General features: G+C 34.2%; 2 protein-coding genes across 2 annotated transcripts; one reads left to right on the forward strand and one right to left on the reverse strand.

Moving 5' to 3' along the window:
* The first annotated feature begins 1,697 nt into the window (after positions 1 to 1,697).
* On the forward strand, positions 1,698 to 4,592 carry LOC125582990. The gene is made up of 4 exons (XM_048749501.1): positions 1,698 to 2,153; positions 2,345 to 3,673; positions 3,881 to 4,033; positions 4,527 to 4,592. Exons 1-4 carry the CDS (start codon positions 1,698 to 1,700, stop codon positions 4,590 to 4,592), a joined length of 2,004 nt encoding a protein of 667 aa, XP_048605458.1.
* An 8,007-nt stretch (positions 4,593 to 12,599) lies between these two features.
* LOC106350902 lies at positions 12,600 to 14,689 on the reverse strand. Its single transcript, XM_048752986.1, has 5 exons — positions 14,319 to 14,689; positions 13,870 to 14,219; positions 13,478 to 13,769; positions 12,994 to 13,373; positions 12,600 to 12,915 (listed from the first exon to the last, which is right to left on the reverse strand). Exons 1-5 carry the CDS (start codon positions 14,578 to 14,580, stop codon positions 12,820 to 12,822), a joined length of 1,380 nt encoding a protein of 459 aa, XP_048608943.1. The 5' UTR covers positions 14,581 to 14,689; the 3' UTR covers positions 12,600 to 12,819.
* Positions 14,690 to 19,100: the final 4,411 nt, after the last annotated feature.

A 19,100-nucleotide genomic window follows, 5' to 3' on the forward strand; every position in this document is an offset into this window, starting at 1 on the left:
TAAAGTATTAGGTCTCATCTGAAAAGGCCATCCAAGTAGAGGTTCCCATAGTTAGGCGCGGTCCGACTATCCGGAGTGGAACCAGGGCCTTGCGAGAAGGTTTCACCAAGGCTGTCCAACAAATCCTTGATCGAGACGGACAGACTGACCAGGACCAGCTACTGATTGAGGAGATGGTCCAGTTGAAGATTCAAGATCAAGGCGGCACAACGGAGGTTCAGGACGCAGCCGGCCCGATCCAGTTCAGACTCAACCAAGCCGGACGACTCATTTCCACATCCGAGCTTGGGCCAGATTCCATTTCCATTCCATCCACTCCGACTCTTCCTGGTTTTGAGAACTAGCCAACATCAGAAGGAGTAGTATGCTGTTGTACTCTTTTTTCTTATCGGGTTTTGTCCCACTGGGTTTTCCCGAAAGATTTTAACGAGGCAACGTGCAAGCATACTATGAATTCTGGTTTAGGCCTTCTCAAACCGACAACCAGTTGTCTAGTTTATTTTTATTTATTTGGTTAAGACTTTGGGCTTTTGTTTCAGCCTCATTTTCGGCCAGCATGTTTTAAGGCCTTTTTATTTTTTTTTGAGACCCATAAGGGCAAAACCCTATATAACTCTATGTGGTTGGCGATTTTTGCCTCATGTCTTTTATGAAATAATTTTGCCTTTGCAAACTCAGAAACCCTAAGTCTTTTCCCTGTGAGAAACAGAGAGAGCAGCCGAGTCTTATCAAGCTCCAAACCACCAAGCTTGTGGCGATTCTTCACTTCCATCTCATCCATCGATTTGCCTTGAGAGTGATACACATCCAGCAAGTCAAATCCCATAGCTATCCACCTCCATCCACTGTTCTTGTTGAAAGAGATACACATCCAGCAACAAAGATCCATCCCCCATATTTCTATCCTTCTCTTATTTTGTTTCAGTTTGCATCATATAATTCTAGATTCCATTCGATATAAAAACTCATAAAAAGTCATATTTGTTTCTGTTCTCAGTTTATCATTTAGTTTTCTTTCAGTTCATCATTTTAAAATCCATAAAAAAACTCATAAAAAAATAACTCTCCTTGCTTCAGGAACTAGATCGGCCAACTCCCTCTCCATCGCGTCCGCCTAGCCGCTCCGTAGCCCTCAGTCCGACCTGTCCCGTCCAAGTTCTTGAACCTCTGGCCGACCATTTGGGATAGCTGAATCTCAGCCTGTATCATTTTGGTATCAGAGCTCAAAGCTCCTACACCTACGGTTGTATCCTATCCTTTTACTTTTGTCATTTGCTTGGTTCATCCTCTTGTTAGTTTAAAAAAAAAAAAAAAAAATTTTGCACTTGTTCTTGCTGTTCTTGGCGAGTTCAAACTGGTTTTGCTTGCATATCTTTTGATCCATTTTTTGTGCATCCATCATTCTAGCAACTCGTTTTTGGCATCCATCGATTTCTACTTTCCTTTTTGATCAGATTTTCATTTAATTGCATTTAATTTACTTGGCTTGCACTTTAAGTTTTCCCATATTTAAAAAAAAAAAAAAAATTATTGTACTTTCCATGTTTTAAATTTTCGATTTCTTATCTTTCCATTCTCAAAAAAAAAAAAAATTTTACATTCATTGCATGCCTTAGTTAGATATTCTTTCATTCCTCTTTGATTCTTTGCAAATCACCTTTTTCTTTTTTTTCTTTTCCTCTCTGGTCGCAGGAGACATGGACGACCTAGATGGAGCACCAACACAAGCCGAGATCAATGCTCAGCTGTTGGCTAACCATGCTGAACTCCAAGCCACACTGGCCACGGTGACTGAGCAGCTGGCTCAGATAACAGGGAGAAACCGAGCTAATGCTCCACAGCCAAGGAGAAGAAACCAACCCATTCCAGAAGAGCAACAATCCCAATCCAGTGAGGACAACTCGGACACTGACCGTACCGAACCGGACGAGCCGCGGTACGAACGGGCTGGGCGTGGGAACCGGCGGGAGTATCGGGTCCAAGGCGATGGAAGCCCGATCCGTAGGAGATTCCGAGATGAAGAGGTCGCCTGGCAAGGAGGCAAGGATCTCAAACTTACTCCTCCAACCTTTGCTGGAAAGGTCGACCCGGACGCTTACATCGAATGGGAGAAGCGCATGGAGTACATCTTTGAGTACTACCGCTATACCGAGGCAAGAAGATCGCCCTAGCCGCAGCACAGCTGACGGACAATGCCCTAACTTGGTGGGACAAGGAAGTAGCCGAGGTTGGCAGGGTCTATAGGATCAAGACTTGGAATGAGATGCGAGCTAAACTCCGAGCAAGGTATATTCCCTCTTACTATCAGCGGGACTTACTAAAACGTTTTCGCAAGTTGTCTCAGGGTACTAGGACCGTGGAGGAATACTTTGAAGAGTTCGAGGCTCTCAAGAACAAGCTCAGGACGCGCGAAACCGAAGAAGTTATGATGGCACAGTTCTTGGAAGGTCTTCAAGACCGCATTGCTCGCAAGGTGGAGAGGCAGACTTACGTCAACTTCAACGATCTCCTCCACTGTGCCGTCCAGGCCGAGCAGCACATTAGGAGGAAGAACGCCTCTAGTGCCAGGAACAAGACGCCATGGGCTCCATCCGGATCCAAAGGAGCTGAGAAAAACAAGTCCGTTGAAGTGGACAGCCGGTTCAAGAAGAACCAATCCGACCAGTCCAAGCAAGGCTCATCCGAACCAGGTAAGGGACCAACTCCAGCCCAAAGAACCCGTGATATTACTTGTTTCAAATGTCAGGGAAAGGGGCACTACGCCAGGGACTGTCCGAACAAGCGTGTCATGATCCTTAAGGCGGATGGCGAGTATGAGTCCCAAGACGACGTCGATGCAGAGTCGGCTGGATCAGGAGATGAGATAGTGGACTATGCTGAGACTGGTGAGCTACTGGTGGTCAGACGAGCTCTCAGTGCTCTCTTTGATCCAGAGACCGTCCAACGAGAGAACATCTTCCATACGAGGTGTAGCGTGGAGGGCAAGGTATGTAGTCTAATTATTGATGGTGGCTCTTGCACTAATGTGGCCAGCAGGTACCTTGTTGACAAGTTAGGGCTAGCAAAGTCGCCACACCCCAGGCCATACAAGCTTAAATGGCTCAATGATGAGACGGAGCTTAAAATCTCGGAACAAGTTGCTGTGCCCTTTTGTATTGGTAAGTACCAGGACCAGGTGAAGTGTGATGTGGTTCCTATGCAAGCCGGACATCTGCTGTTAGGGAGGCCTTGGCAGTTTGACAAGGATACCATTCACCATGGAAGGACTAACACCTACAGTTTCACCCACAACAACAAGAAGCACAACCTGGCTCCTCTCAGCCCCCAAGAGGTCTACGAAATGCAGAGAGCCATGGACCAGTCTGGGCTGTTTAGTAAAACTAACCTATTAATCTCTTCTAGTAAAGTGATTAAGTCATTACAGCAAGATACACATGTGCTACTGATGGTCTTCAAGGAAGGTTGTTTTGCAGGTTTTGAGGCACCAGATTGCCCAGCTGAGATGCAAGTGCTAATGGACAAGTACAAGGACGTGTTTCCTGAGGAGATACCAGCCGGCTTACCACCCCTCCGAGGCATTGAGCATCAGATAGACTTTATACCCGGCGCCCCACTTCCAAACCGAGCCGCGTACCGAGTCAATCCGGAGGAGGCTAAGGAGCTGGAGAGACAGGTCCAAGACCTCATGGACAAGGGGTACATTCGAGAGAGTCTCAGTCCATGTGCAGTACCCGTCCTCTTGGTGCCTAAGAAGGATGGTACATGGCGTATGTGTGTTGACTGCCGAGCCATCAAAAACATCACCATAAAATATCGGTACCCCATTCCTAGACTTGATGATATGTTAGATGAGCTGAGTGGTTCCACAGTGTTCTCCAAGATTGATCTTAGGAGTGGCTACCACCAAGTACGGATGAAGGAGGGTGACGAGTGGAAGACTGCTTTCAAAACCAAGCAAGGCTTGTACGAGTGGCTTGTGATGCCATTTGGTCTTACCAACGCCCCTAGCACCTTCATGAGGCTTATGAACGAGGTTCTTAGGCCCTACATTGGTAAATTTGTGGTTGTTTATTTTGATGACATATTGATTTATAGTCAGTGCTTATCCGATCACATTAGTCATGTAGAACAGGTTCTGAAGGCGCTCAGGCAGGAAGGACTCTTTGCCAATCTCAAGAAGTGTGTATTTTGCACTGACCAGTTAATATTTTTAGGCTTTGTTGTGAGCTCACAGGGTCTGAAGGTCGATGAGGAGAAGATCAAGGCCATCCAAGACTGGCCCACGCCGACCACTATTGGGCATGTCCGAAGCTTCCATGGCCTAGCCAGCTTCTATAGGCGGTTTGTCAATGACTTCAGCACCATTGCTGCTCCCATGACCTCAGTGATCAAGAAGAATGTATCCTTTGTTTGGGGCCCTGCCCAAGAGGAGTCTTTCAACAAGCTTAAATATAGTTTAACTCATGCACCCGTTCTTACACTTCCTGATTTTAATAAGACTTTTGAGATTGAGTGTGATGCATCAGGTACAGGCATTGGAGCTGTTCTTACTCAAGGAGGCCGACCAGTGGCATTCTTTAGTGAGAAATTGAGTGGAGCTGCCCTCAACTACCCAACCTATGACAAAGAGCTATACGCTCTAGTAAGGTCCCTTGAAACTTGGCAGCATTACCTCTTGTCTAAGGAATTTGTTATTCATACAGATCATGAGACACTTAAGCACTTGAGGGGACAGACCACGCTCAAGAAGAGGCACGCCAGATGGCTCGAGTTCGTGGAAACCTTTCCCTATGTGATCAAGTACAAGAAGGGCAAAGACAATGTGGTGGCCGATGCACTGTCCCGGAGACACACTCTCATTGTGACTATGGAGGCCAAGATCATGGGTTTCGAACATATTAAAGAATCTTATGCCACTGATCTTGATTTTAATGAAGCTTTCAGGAACACTGAGAAGGGAGCTTTCGGACCATACTACCAGCATGGGGGGTTCCTGTTCAAGGGAAAGAGGTTGTGCATTCCCAAAGGAGCCATGAGGGAACTGCTGGTTCGGGAGGCCCATGGTGGTGGCCTCATGGGACACTTTGGTCGGGACAAGACCTTGAGTGTCCTAACTGAACATTTCTTTTGGCCGAACATGAAGAGGGATGTGGAGAGCTTATGCGCCAAGTGCACTACCTGCCTTAAAACCAAGTCCAGGCCACATCCTTACGGTTTACAAATGCCATTGCCGATTCCTAACCACCCTTGGGTAGACATTTCTATGAACTTTGTGCTGGGTTTACCCAAGATAAACCACAAGGATTCCATTTTTGTAGTGGTAGACAGGTTCTCCAAGATGGCCCATTTCATAGCCTGTAACGCCACTAATGATGCTACTCAGACCGCCGACCTATTCTTCAAGGAAGTGGTCCGACTACACGGTGTTCCTCGAACCATTGTGTCTGACCGAGATACCAAGTTCCTCAGCCATTTCTGGAAGACACTATGGGGCAAGTTGGGGACCAAGCTGCTATTCTCCACCACTTGCCATCCCCAAACTGACGGCCAGACTGAGGTAGTAAACCGTACACTCTCTCAACTGTTGAGAGCTACGGTCGGTAAGAATTTAAGAAATTAGTTGTCTTGTTTGCCTTTTGTTGAGTTTGCTTATAACCATGCTAGGCACTCTACTACTAACCTGTCACCTTTTGAGATTGTTTATGGGTTTCAGCCAGAGACTCCTTTAGACTTCACCGAACTGCCCAGCTCTATGTACCACAGTCGTGATGGAGCCAATAAGGCCGAGTTTGTTAAGAACATGCACTTGAAGGTTAAGGAGAGAATAGAGGCCAAGACGGCTAAGGTCAAGGCCAAGTATGACCAGAAGAGGAAGGAGGTGCTGTTCGAACCCGGAGACTTGGTGTGGTTACACATGCGGCCCGAGAGGTTTCCAGAAGCCCGGAAGTCCAAACTCTCTCCCCGTGGGACAGGACCATTCCGCATCTTAAAGAAGATCAACGACAATGCCTATATCCTTGACCTCCCGGCCGAATTTAAATTTTCACATACTTTCAATGTCTCGGATTTGTCTCCTTTCCATGCAGATAGCTTTGATGATTTTGCAGATGATGGTGTTCTGAGGCCAGAACCTCTTCAAGGGGGAGGGAATGATGAGGCCATCCAAGTAGAGGTTCCCATAGTTAGGCGCGGTCCGACTACCCGGAGTGGAACCAGGGCCTTGCGAGAAGGTTTCACCAAGGCTGTCCAACAAATCTTTGATCGAGACGGACAGACTGACCAGGACCAGCTACTGATTGAGGAGATGGTCCAGTTGAAGATTCAAGATCAAGGCGGCACAACGGAGGTTCAGGACGCAGCCGGCCCGATCCAGTTCAGACTCAACCAAGCCGGACGACTCATTTCCACATCCGAGCTTGGGCCAGATTCCATTTCCATTCCATCCACTCCGACTCTTCCTGGTTTTGAGAACTAGCCAACATCAGAAGGAGTAGTATGCTGTTGTACTCTTTTTCCTTATCAGGTTTTGTCCCACTGGGTTTTCCCGAAAGGTTTTAACGAGGCAACGTGCAAGCATACTATGAATTCTGGTTTAGGCCTTCTCAAACCGACAACCAGTTGTCTGGTTTATTTTTATTTATTTGGTTAAGACTTTGGGCTTTTGTTTCAGCCTCATTTTCGGCCAGCATGTTTTAAGGCCTTTTTATTTTATTTTTGAGACCCATAAGGGCAAAACCCTATATAACTCTATGTGGTTGGCGATTTTTGCCTCATGTCTTTTATGAAATAATTTTGCCTTTGCAAACTCAGAAACCCTAAGTCTTTTCCCTGTGAGAAACAGAGAGAGCAGCCGAGTCTTATCAAGCTCCAAACCACCAAGCTTGTGGCGATTCTTCACTTCCATCCCATCCATCGATTTGCCTTGAGAGTGATACACATCCAGCAAGTCAAATCCCATAGCTATCCACCTCCATCCACTGTTCTTGTTGAGAGAGATACACATCCAGCAACAAGGATCCATCCCCCATATTTCTATCCTTCTCTTATTTTGTTTCAGTTTGCATCATATAGTTCTAGATTTCCATTCGATATAAAAACTCATAAAAAGTCATATTTGTTTCTGTTCTCAGTTTATCATTTAGTTTTCTTTCAGTTCATCATTTTAAAATCCATAAAAAAGCTCATAAAAAAATAACTCTCCTTGCTTCAAGAACTAGATCGGCGAACTCCCTCTCCATCGCGTCCGCCTAGCCGCTCCGTAGCCCTCGGTCCGACCTGTCCCGTCCGAGTTCTTGAACCTCTGGCCGACCATTTGGGATAGCTGAATCTCAGCCTGTATCATCATCGTTATGTTTTAGGTTGGAAAATTTAGGTTTTTGTTCAGTTAGGGTAGCAAGTTGAGAACCGGCTAATGTCCAAACAAAATTGTGTTTAGTTCGGTTTGATTTTTTTGTTTTAGAAATATAGGATCTGTTTGGTTAATTTTTGAAATTCGATACGATTTTAATTTCAGTTTTTTTTTATATATTTTTAGTTCCAAATAAATGTGCTTAGATCTACCCATTATGTTATAGAAACAAATTATATTTTATAAAATTATTTAATTCTGAAAATAATCCTGCGATTTTAAAGATTATTTAATTTTGAAAATAAATCTCTGCTTTTCACAAAGCTCAAACCGGATTTATCTTGTGTTGCCGGGTTTACCGGTTCAATCGCGGATCCGGTTGGATTTCAAAACACCGAGTATGAAACTTTGATTTTTGGGTCGATTCCAGGTCGGTGTTTTCAGGTACGAATATTTTTGACTAATTATGTTAAATAACTACTAAGTAAATATAATATGTTGCAAACTTTAGGAACAAAATTTAAAAATAATTTATGGAATGTATATGGCACAAGTGTATAGTTATGCAAAAATTAAACTAAATTAAATTAATATTAATTACAAATATAATTAAAAACACAAATATAAAAATTGAATTTCTCAAAAAATTAAAACAAAAAATATACATCTATATTATTAAAAGTGAAGTACATTTCAGAGTTGTTTGGGTATATGAATAGTAGGATTAATAAAAACTGTTTTGTTTGGATGCATAGATATAGTTAATACTTTAGATTTTAATTTAAAAATTCGACATGCTTTTTAAAAACGTGAACAAAACAAAATAAGGCATATATTTAATACTTTAGATTTTAACTTAAAATAGGATTAATAAAAACGGGTAGATTTTAACAGAACGTAACTTCCAAGTTAAAAATAAGGCATATATTTCAAAAACAAATATACACAAAATCTAAACTTAACAAAAACATAATTCCAACACATTAACTCCACATATATCGATCATACAAACTAACATATCTGAACGAGAATCCTAATTACTTGATTCCCTCATTTCACACCTTCTTTATCCAATTTTCAATAATAAATTATCAAAACCACTTTTAAGTATAACAACCAAATATTCTCTTTTCGTGCTAACAAATTTAGTTACTTAGGCAACTAATATATATCTTGCTTGATTGACTCCACAAAAATCGTGCTATTAAATTTTTAAAAAAATTCTTTAGATTACGTATAACCCACTATATATATAAACTTTCCCCTCATATTCTTCATACTCACCGTAGCAAAGAAAAAAAACTAAAATGTCTAACAAGTAAAGTAGTTTGGTTTTGTCGAACAAGAAGAGTTTAGTTTTTCTTAACCAAGTCAAACCCTTCAAAGACACTTGGCGAGTACATGTGAAGTGTCTTCACTCATGTAAGATAAACAACAACTCTGGTGAATCTCTCGAATGCGTTCTCATGGATGAACAAGTAAGTTTGATTATATATATATATATATATATATATATATATATATATATATATATATATAAATTGTCTCTTATATGTAATACTCTATCGATTTCGTTGTTTATACTAGCACAAAATATTAATATCAGCTTTTATATTGTGTTTAGGGTGAGAAACTTCATGCTTCTGCCAAAAGAAATCAGATGTATCGTCTACAGCGCAACCTTCCTATTGGTGAATGGCGGTCTATTGAGAACTTTACAGTTACGAGTGCTGGAGGTTAATATCGAATAACTACCTCTCCAAATTACATTTATTATTTTATCTTTGTTTTTCTATTATTATTATTTATTTATGTGAAAAAATTTATTTTAAAAACCTTATTCTTACATATTTTAAAAGTATTTATCATATATTAAGAACAAACAGTTTCTGATGTAATATATATTGCCTTTTCAACATTTTTTTCATTAATTATAAATAAGGTTCCCCTATAATTGTATTAAGATAGATTATAATAATATAGATTTTAAATACTGTATAACAATTTGACAGATCTTACACATCCAGTTACGAAATATATAATACACATGATTTTTTAACCATATTGAATTGATATATTTGACTTCGTTTAATTTTCCATAAACAAATGAATATACATAAAATAGAATATGTATTTTTCATAAAGCTGTAAATTTGTTAAAATCTAAATAAAATATTGTTTGTTCTCAACATTTCAAGATTACACAATACAGTGACGAAATACAAAGTTTAAACAGTAAACTTTAATAATACAAATTCGTTCAACTAAATTAAGATTTGCAAATGTTTATATATATATCATAAAAATATAGACCCGCCCAGTCGGGCGGGTTAAGATCTAGTGTCCTTTTAAAGGGCGGACGGAATCTAGTGATGGATTAATAATGGATATGTGTGGGGTTCAAGGGATTACCAAATGATATGGTACAACTTTATAATAGAGGGGCCTGTACAATTTAAAATACTACCAGAAAACACTGTGTCCAAGAGAATATTTTTGTTTTAATTTAATAAGATAGATTTATTTACTAAAATATTAAAAATTAGGGATGATTTAATAATGAATATGTGTGGGTTCCAAAGGATTAATAATGGTATGGTATATATATATATATATATATATATTATTTGCGAAGTGATTTTTCGGTTTCGGACTCTCACATTAAAATTTGGAGCGATTAAAGTCGTTATTACCATTAATAGATATTTAAATTTAAAAAAATTGATGAAACAAAGAAAAAATAATAATAAATCATATTTGAAAAATTAAGAAAAAGTGAGTGTATAGATTAAGTTACATATATTATGTATTTAACCTTTTATTTTAAATGGTCCAATAGGTTATGCGATTATGTTTTGTATAACAAAATTCTTGAAATTATTGATAACATGATTTTCAATCGTGTGAGGTTTAATTTATAAATGTTTTTAAAAATTCAATACAAAGTTTGAAATTAAAATAAATGTTGGACGTATTGGGTCTCAAAGTTTCACCTAAAATAATACAACTGCAAGGTGGCCTTCATTTGTGTAAAGGAGATTGATCAACATGGCTAAAAACAGAAACGTGGGTTGATTATGCATTATGTATAATTAGTATTCCCCTATATATTAAATGAAAAATCACTTTAGTGATTTCTGCTGGCGTGTCGCTAGTAGGTGAAGTTTCAAGAAATTGTTATAATTTGATTGGTCGATGATTTTTAATTTTTACTTATTTAAATTAGATCTAAAAATTTAGGGTAAGTCTAAAATCATTTAACATAACTTACCATATAATCTAAAGAATATTACAAATAACAATTTATGACAACTAATTTTTGAAATTATAGAAAGATTAATAAAGTTTTCTTTATTATTTTTAATATTATAAACTATAAAAATATATTGAATGAATTTTTATATAAGATAATTATAATAGTTTTATACTTTATTTGATGAATTGTATTCGAATATAATTATATAATAACTATTTTAAATATTACAAAATCAAAACATGTTTTATTAATATGATTTTTAAATTACTTATTGCTGTTTACAGAATAAATTTATCAGAGTTTTAAAATAATTTATAAAATGTTATAAATTATTTATAAAAATATAAATCATACTATATATTGATTGAGAAGTCATATAAATGATTTTTTCTTACGTGTCAATCATAAATGAATTCTTAAAATTGTTATAATTTGAATGGTCAATGAATTTTAATTTTATTTACTATAATTATATCTAAAAGGAAAATATAACTCAATTACCAATTAATATCGCTTTTCAAATAATCTACATAATATTAGAAATAATTATTTACGGTAACTAATTATTTTTGTTTAATGAAGTTTGAAATTTATTGATCATTGTATAATAAATAAGGTAACTAATTGTTGAGACTATGAAAAAGTAATAATGTGATCACATTTTTTATATATTTATAAACTACATAAAATAATAAACAAAAATGTTTATTTGAATTGATATAATGATTTTATATTTGTATATAAAGCCTTATATTTGTATATAAAGTATCATAATAACTAATGTCTAATAAAGTCCATACATGCTTTATAAATCATTTATAAAATTATTTATATTGACTTATCAGATGTTTTAAATTATTATAAGAGATTCTAAGTCATTTATAGAAGCTTATATATTAATTTATAAAATGTATTTTGAAAATTTATTTTATATTAAATGAGAACTCACTTAATTAATTTTTGTTTAGGTGTCTTTGAGTTTTAGAAAAACTATTATAATTTGATCATTAATAGATTTTCTATTTTTATTTATTTTATGAGTAAGAAAATCACTTCTAGAACCAATTTCTATCAGTATCCAAACAATATAAATATATTGCATAAAATAATTTATTTTAATTAAATATGTGATTTATATAAAATATATGTAATGCCCATAAAATCATTTTTATTAATCAAGTATTTCTAAACTATATAATTTATTTCAAAAGTAATTTATAGAATTGATATAGTAGTTTTATATTGCTATGTAGTTAGATATGAATATGTAGAAAATGTGTAACAATCATATTGTTTTATCTTTTAATCTTAATAAAGACATATAAATTTAACAACAAATTATTTAAAAATCAAAAGTTTCAATACTACATACCTTCAAAACTCATTTTATTAAAAATGAATTATGAATATTATATAAATAATTTTAACAAAAATATTTTAAATACAAAATATCAACAGATATTTGAAATATTAATATTCATCTTTTTTAAAAACAATTATTCTTTAAAAAAAAATTAACAGTAAACACATATTCAATTTTGATTATGAAAAATATCTTAATTTGACAAATTATATTAAATATATTGTTACAAAACATTCAAACCCGCAAAATTGCGGGCATCCACCTAGTATGATAATTTGATGTGAGGTTTAATTTATAAATTTGTTTTTAAAAGTTCAATAGAAAGTTTGAAATTAAAATAAATGTTGGACGTATTGGGCCTCAAAGTTTCACCTAAAATAATACAACTGCAAGGTGGCCTTCGTTTTGTGTAAAGGAGTTTGATCAACATGGCTAAAAACAGAAACGTGGGTTAATTAAGCTATAAGACATGCATTATGTTTAATTAGTATAGATGATTATTTGATGTGACAAATTAATTGGCTGAAAGGATTTTGCCTTGTGTCACACTAGGCAAGATAATGATCATATAGCACCTCTTGGTATTGTAGATTAAGCTAATCTAAAACAAAAAAAAAAGAGCTAATAAACAGTGTCCATAATCAGGGAATAACATTAATTAGTGAACAATAAGAGATTTAAGTTGATGTTTTTCTTAGATAAGATAAAACCATGGGTACTAAAAAAAAAGCAATTAAGCAAAATGAAAAAACAAATATTTCAAATTAAAACATAGACTACGAAACGAAAAGCAAGAGCTGCTGCTGATAACTTAGTAACAAGATCACACCATCAAGAACCGTCAGGACTTGCTTACTTCATACGTTTGCCTTTTCGATCGAAGTCAGCAACTCGCGATCGCCTATTCTCCTTAATGTTCAATTTACGAACGGCAGGAAGTCTCATCTCCTGCGAGATGAAAAAAGTTTAGTGATCAAATGGTTAGATAACGTTAATATACAGAGAGGAGATGGAGAGAGTGCTTACTTCTTTTGCATGTTCTTTATCAGTAGAGAGATGCTTCCTGAACTGATCAATGCTTTTGGTACCAAAGTGGCACAAACTGCAATTAAACGTAGCGGTAGGTTCACCGCTTTCACTGCTACACTTGTGAAGAACAAGTCTTCTTTGTTCGAAATCTGCAAGTAAGCTTTCCCAGAGCCACTCTGCAGAAGTGAGCAGGAATGACGTTTTGGAAGGCCTAAACGAATAAGCCAGGAAAAGCTTGTAATTATTCTCTTGTAGTAGCTCGACAAGATAATGTGAAATCCAATCCACATGATCCGATATGACCATCATTATAGTAGCATTCCGAGGAGGATTATCATAATGCCACTTCTCCACAACTGAAGCCATGTCTGGGAGATCTGTATCCTCATCAATCAAACAATAAAAGGAATGCATTTCAGTGTTGGCCGGGGTAGAAATTTTAAACGCTAAAAAAAAAAAAAATCAAATTCAAAAGACGAACCGGGAACGCAATGTAAAGCATGGACACCAGTGGAAGAGAGAGCTTGCAGGGGAGTATGGTTATGGTCGCCATAGGCAGTGATAGAGACAGGACCAGAGTAGCCTAGTTCCTTGAATGCAGCTTCTAGACTGGGACGGACCCGACGAGCATCATAACCTTCGGGAAGCGGACAAGACGTCATGTCCCACCACACCTGTATTTTAGCTGTCGCAAATTCAGGAGTAGCCTTGTAGTTCTTTCCCCACTCCTCCGTTACACATACGACCTTGTCGTACGTAGGGTTTATAATCTCCTGCGAGTGGACACCAAAATTAAATAAATAAAGTTTTTTTTATTAAAATTGTTACACAAAATAAAATAAAAAAAAAGAAGAGAAAAGAGGATCTGCTTACCTCTCGTACATGCTCGTAACTCCAGATATGCTTCTTGAATTTCTTCAGGCTTTGGGTATCGAAATTGCAAGAATTGCAATACAACTTGGCACCCTGAACAGCAACATGTGGTCCGCTTAGTTTAAGTAAACTTTTCCAGCACCACTCTTCACTTGTGGAGAGGAGAATTGATACTTTAGGCACAACTGAATAAGCCAGAAAAAGGTTGTATGGCGTCCGTTGTTGTAGCCGGAGCAGATCCCAATCAAAGACACCTCGCACCTTATTTGATATGATCATCATTGTAGCCGGAGGAGGATTCTGACCTCGCCATTCCACCATATCCCGATACATCATGTAGTGTACGCTTTCTGTTTCAGTTTTTTTTTTTTTGGTATTTAATTAGTATTATCCAAACTAATAAACATATTATATACATATATATAAAGTTCCAGAGATTGATTACTAACCGGATCTGGTATGTGCTACAGAGATTCCAGTGGATAAGAGACCTTGCAGGATGTGACCAGGGGTTTGTGTTTGCTCGCCATAGGCAGTGATGGAGACTGGACCAGAGTAGCCTCGTTCCTTGAACGCCCCTTCTAAACTCGGTCGGACCTGACCAGCATCATAACCCCCCGGAATCGGACAATCCTTCATGTCCCACCATACCGCTATTTTAGCCGTCGCGTATTCAGCCGTCGCCGTCCCGTATTCAGCCGTCGCCGTCATCCTGTAAACCCTTTTAACTAATCTATCTCACACACACAAGTCCTCCCACTTCGTTCTAGGGTTCCTTTTTATATATACATCAAACTAATGTGCCCTAAACGAAAGCCAGTAAAGCCCACGATAATAATATATTGTCTTGGTGCCGGTCATTTTAAGTGGATTTTAAAAATGCCTCATGTGTTAAGCATAAGTAGTACAATTTTAATATTTAACTAGGTGTCTTCCTGCCCCATGTGCATTAAAAAAATTTAAAATATTTTTTAACAGATAAATATAAATTATATTATAAAATAAAATTTTATTAATATTATAAATTTTCTTTTTCGTATCAATATTTTAATATAAATTTGATTTAATTAAACATAAAAATTATTTTTAAGAATATGCTCGTATATATTTGAAATTATAATCTTAGATAGATTTTTCTATCTATTTATTTTAATTAAATATATTAAATAAATTTGTAAAAGTTGCATAATTACCAAAAATTAAAATGAAACAATATTTATAAAATTTGTAGATATATAAGAAAATAATGATTTTACGGTTAATTTTTATAATTTTTAAAAAAAATTGTATACATTTTTGGAAATTTTAGTAATAAAATTTTATAATTTAAAAATATATAATTAAATTATATTTCGAAATTTATAATGCCATATTTGAATATATTTATTTTAATGATGATTTATGAGTTATTTCCATATTCTAAAAAAAATTCCAAAAATATAAATTGACATTAAATGTAATATATGAGTTATTACCATATTTTAAAAAGTTTACCAAAAATCTATTCTATTTAAAGAGAATCATTCTGAAAAAATCTACTTATGAAAGGTTGTTAGACCATTTCATTTACTACCAATATATTTGGTCTTACCATAATATTTGACTAACAATATCTAACATAAAATTTCTCTAACAATAATTTATTACACCACATCTTTTTGAACATGACAAAGTTATACAACAAATAAAATTTTATTTATTAGACCATATCACACGGCAATGATATACACAATTTAGTTTTTATACTTTATTATACTCTTTTCTAAACATACAATATAGTTTATATATTTTATGACACTCTTTTCTAAACATCTGTATAGTTCCAAATATTTACAAAATCAAATTTAATACAAACACTTTAACAAACCATATGTAAAAAATAAAACTATATATTTTACGTTAAATTATTTTTTTATAGTTTAAAACAAATTTTGTTATTTAATACAAGATTAAAAATTATTAAAAAATTTACAAATCTATACTACTAAATTAGCCAAAATCAACCAAGTAAATCTTAAGGCTCACAAATTCAACAAATGTAACTCTTATAAAATGCACACAAAATATAACGGGAGAGAGTAGTTATAGGCATCGGGTCTTCTGGTTGGGTACGGATCGGTTCCTTTCGATATAAGTATTTAAAATTTTCTGGTTCGGATTCGGGTCGATTTCTTTGGGATCAAGGTCCATACTTCAAATACCTACAAAATACCTATAATTTTTGGGTACGTAACGGTCCAAATTGGCTTGGGGTTTTAGGACTCGGAAAATATTCGAAGTACCCAAAAATTAAAAAAAATACTGAAACACAAAAAATCCGAAAACAAAAATAAATACCTGAAAAATATTTAAATTCCTAAAAAAACCCAAAGTTTATGGTAAATATGACATGAGGAACCTAAGATACCTAAAAACATTTCTTCATACCCAAAAAAAATTGAATTTTACCCGAAACTATAATCGGAAATCTGGATCCGAAACTTAAAAAAATATTCATAATACTGAAAACACATTCGAAATACCAAATACATATATGAAAAAAATCAAATATACCTAATATACTTAAAACATTTAATATACTTTGAATACCCAACTGGGTCTCGGATAGGACTAGGAATCGAACAAAGACCCAAGTCGAAGAAAAAATCAAATATGTACTTTGCCCTAAATCCAAACCCAAACCACAACTATATTTCTTGATTGATTTTGGTCTGGTTTTTCGGATCTGGTGAAATATCTAAAACTAAAAAGAATTATATAATAGTGTACATACAAAATATTATATAAACTAATATACTTTGAATACCCAACTGGGTCTCGGATAGGACTAGGAATCGAACAAAGACCGCAAGTCGGCGAAAAAAATCAAATATGTACTTTGTCCTAGATCCAAACCCAAACCACAACTATATTTCTTGGTTGATTTTGGTTTGGTTTTTCGGATCCTCTGAAATATCTAAGACTAAAAAGAGTTATATAATAGTGTACATACAAAATATTATATAAACAAATTCACAAATTATATAATTTTAAACAAGTGCCCTTCTTCGATATAATGACTTTGTAAGAGAATAATGTCCGCCAATTCTAAAATACTAATTCACAAATTTTGTTTATAATCCAAAGAAGAACTCGCGCTTTCGAAGCGCGGGTCAAAATCTAGTATAAATTAACATTAAATGCAATTGTCCATGTCATATTAAACTATAAGACATGTCATCAATTTCAGTTGTCATGTCATATTTGTTTTGTGAAACTGATTGTAGAAAGGACATGTGACAAAATCACTTCGCAAATATAGTATAGGGGAAACCCAGTACATCAATCAATATTGTTAAAAAGATAGAGAGTTTTCAAAAATCTACCTATGCAAAGTTACGTGGACCTATTCACTAGAAACTGAATTTTTTTGGTTTTACTTTATATTTTATTGTTACTTATTTTACTCAATAGTAAAGATACCATATATTGAACCCGTGAATACTCTTTTCTTATCCCCTATATATTATTTGAGAAGCATTGCAACATTTTTTGTAGTCACATGTCATCACTATAATGATTCTTAGAATCCGTAGAGAAATATGTTAGTCTATCTAAATATATAATAAAGTTTTTATTAAACTAACCATAAATACATTATTAATGTGCTTCAATATTTTCTTAAATAAAATTACGAAATTGCCTAATGTGGCTAAAGTATATATGACAATTAATGATTAAAGATTTTGATAAAAATAAGTGTATCTTATATTATATTTGTTTAATTTTCAACTATTACAATAAATTAAACAGCCATATTAACCATATAATAAAAATTAAATTTTTTCTTTATACGTTATATTTTGAATTTTTAAAAATGAGTATAAATTACTAAAACTGTTAAAAGTCACACATTCAAATTTTGTGATCCATGGTTTAAATTTTTTGTTATGACATGATAAAAATACATAAATATCTTAATTTTGAAATTTACTTGGAACAATTTTTATGATAAAATTTTGAAAAACTATTGACAACTTAATTTTTAAAAATATTATAAATTACTTAAACTATTAATTCTACAGTAAATTTTTTGTTATCAGTAATTTAATTTTTTTGCTATAACAAATACAAATGATAAAAAAACATATGAGTAGAAAGCATCATTTAATAAATAATAATATTAAAATATATTATATATATGTTACTATCATTTAAATTTAATTATATACCATATCAAATAGAAAAAAATATTATTTGGATTAATAAAATTTATTTATATGTTCGCACCAATTTAATTATATAAATAATAGTTACTAACTTTTTAATTATTCAATATATATTTATTATTTCATAATATGTTTGAAACATATAATATATAAAATAATTTATATATAATGTTAATCCTAATCGCGCGCAAGGCGCGGATCTTAACCTAGTTAAAGTCGGTACACTACACCAGTACACCCTATATTTACGGACTACTAAGTTATTTTACCCAAACTATATCATTTCTATGAGCCACCAACGACTTCTAAACTTATATAATTAATCTCAACATTAAAACATGACTCATCTAATACAATATAACAAAATTATATCATTCTGTTGACCTACCAACTATTACACTCCATCTCTCCATTGATCAAACTTCTGTCTACAATATTTCAAACTCTTATTCAAATGTCACTTATTCTAAAATCATACATGACAGTGCTAGAGGCCTTGACCACCAAATTAAATAAATCATAATTTTTAAGCTCAGATTTTAATAATGAATGTAGGTCTCAACCTTCATTTTTAGTCTGAATTTATAATATATTGAGTAGATTTAGAAAAAAAAATGATAGGTTTATAATAACTGCAACTTTTTATATGCTTGGTTTTATATTTTTATAGCTTGATTTTAAATATACATATATATATATATATATATATATGGGAGAAAATCTTTCTAATAACAAGATTTACTTCATTTTATAATTTCTATACTATTAAACACACAAATTTCATCTTCTGATATATTTCAAACAAATTACAAAAACTCAAACGCTTGATCACATCCATATAAATCAATATGACTTTTTAACTTAACAGAAACACTTTAGAAAATCATCTGTTAAAAACAAATTCTATATTTTACACTATTTTTTATAAAAAAGAATTTATAGTAAAATTTGTTATTTAAAATAAGTTTAAAATCTACTAAAACTTACAAACCTATAATATTAAATTAACCAAAAATATGCCAC

This window comes from Brassica napus, chromosome C3 (assembly GCF_020379485.1).
Source record: "Brassica napus cultivar Da-Ae chromosome C3, Da-Ae, whole genome shotgun sequence".
Taxonomy (NCBI): domain Eukaryota; kingdom Viridiplantae; phylum Streptophyta; class Magnoliopsida; order Brassicales; family Brassicaceae; genus Brassica; species Brassica napus.

Excerpts from the sequence above, each read along its gene's own strand:
- LOC106350902 (XM_048752986.1), bottom strand. The coding sequence starts at position 14,580 with ATGACGGCGACGGCTGAATACGGGACGGCGACGGCTGAATACGCGACG. Across the intron at positions 14,220-14,318 it reads TGTAGCACATACCAGATCCG|AAAGCGTACACTACATGATG; the intron begins GTTAGTAATCAA and ends AAACTGAAACAG. Across the intron at positions 13,374-13,477 it reads TGCTTTACATTGCGTTCCCG|ATCTCCCAGACATGGCTTCA; the intron begins GTTCGTCTTTTG and ends ATGAGGATACAG.
- LOC125582990 (XM_048749501.1), top strand. The coding sequence starts at position 1,698 with ATGGACGACCTAGATGGAGCACCAACACAAGCCGAGATCAATGCTCAG. Across the intron at positions 2,154-2,344 it reads AGTACTACCGCTATACCGAG|GGTACTAGGACCGTGGAGGA; the intron begins GCAAGAAGATCG and ends AAGTTGTCTCAG. Across the intron at positions 4,034-4,526 it reads TCATGAGGCTTATGAACGAG|GTACAGGCATTGGAGCTGTT; the intron begins GTTCTTAGGCCC and ends GTGATGCATCAG.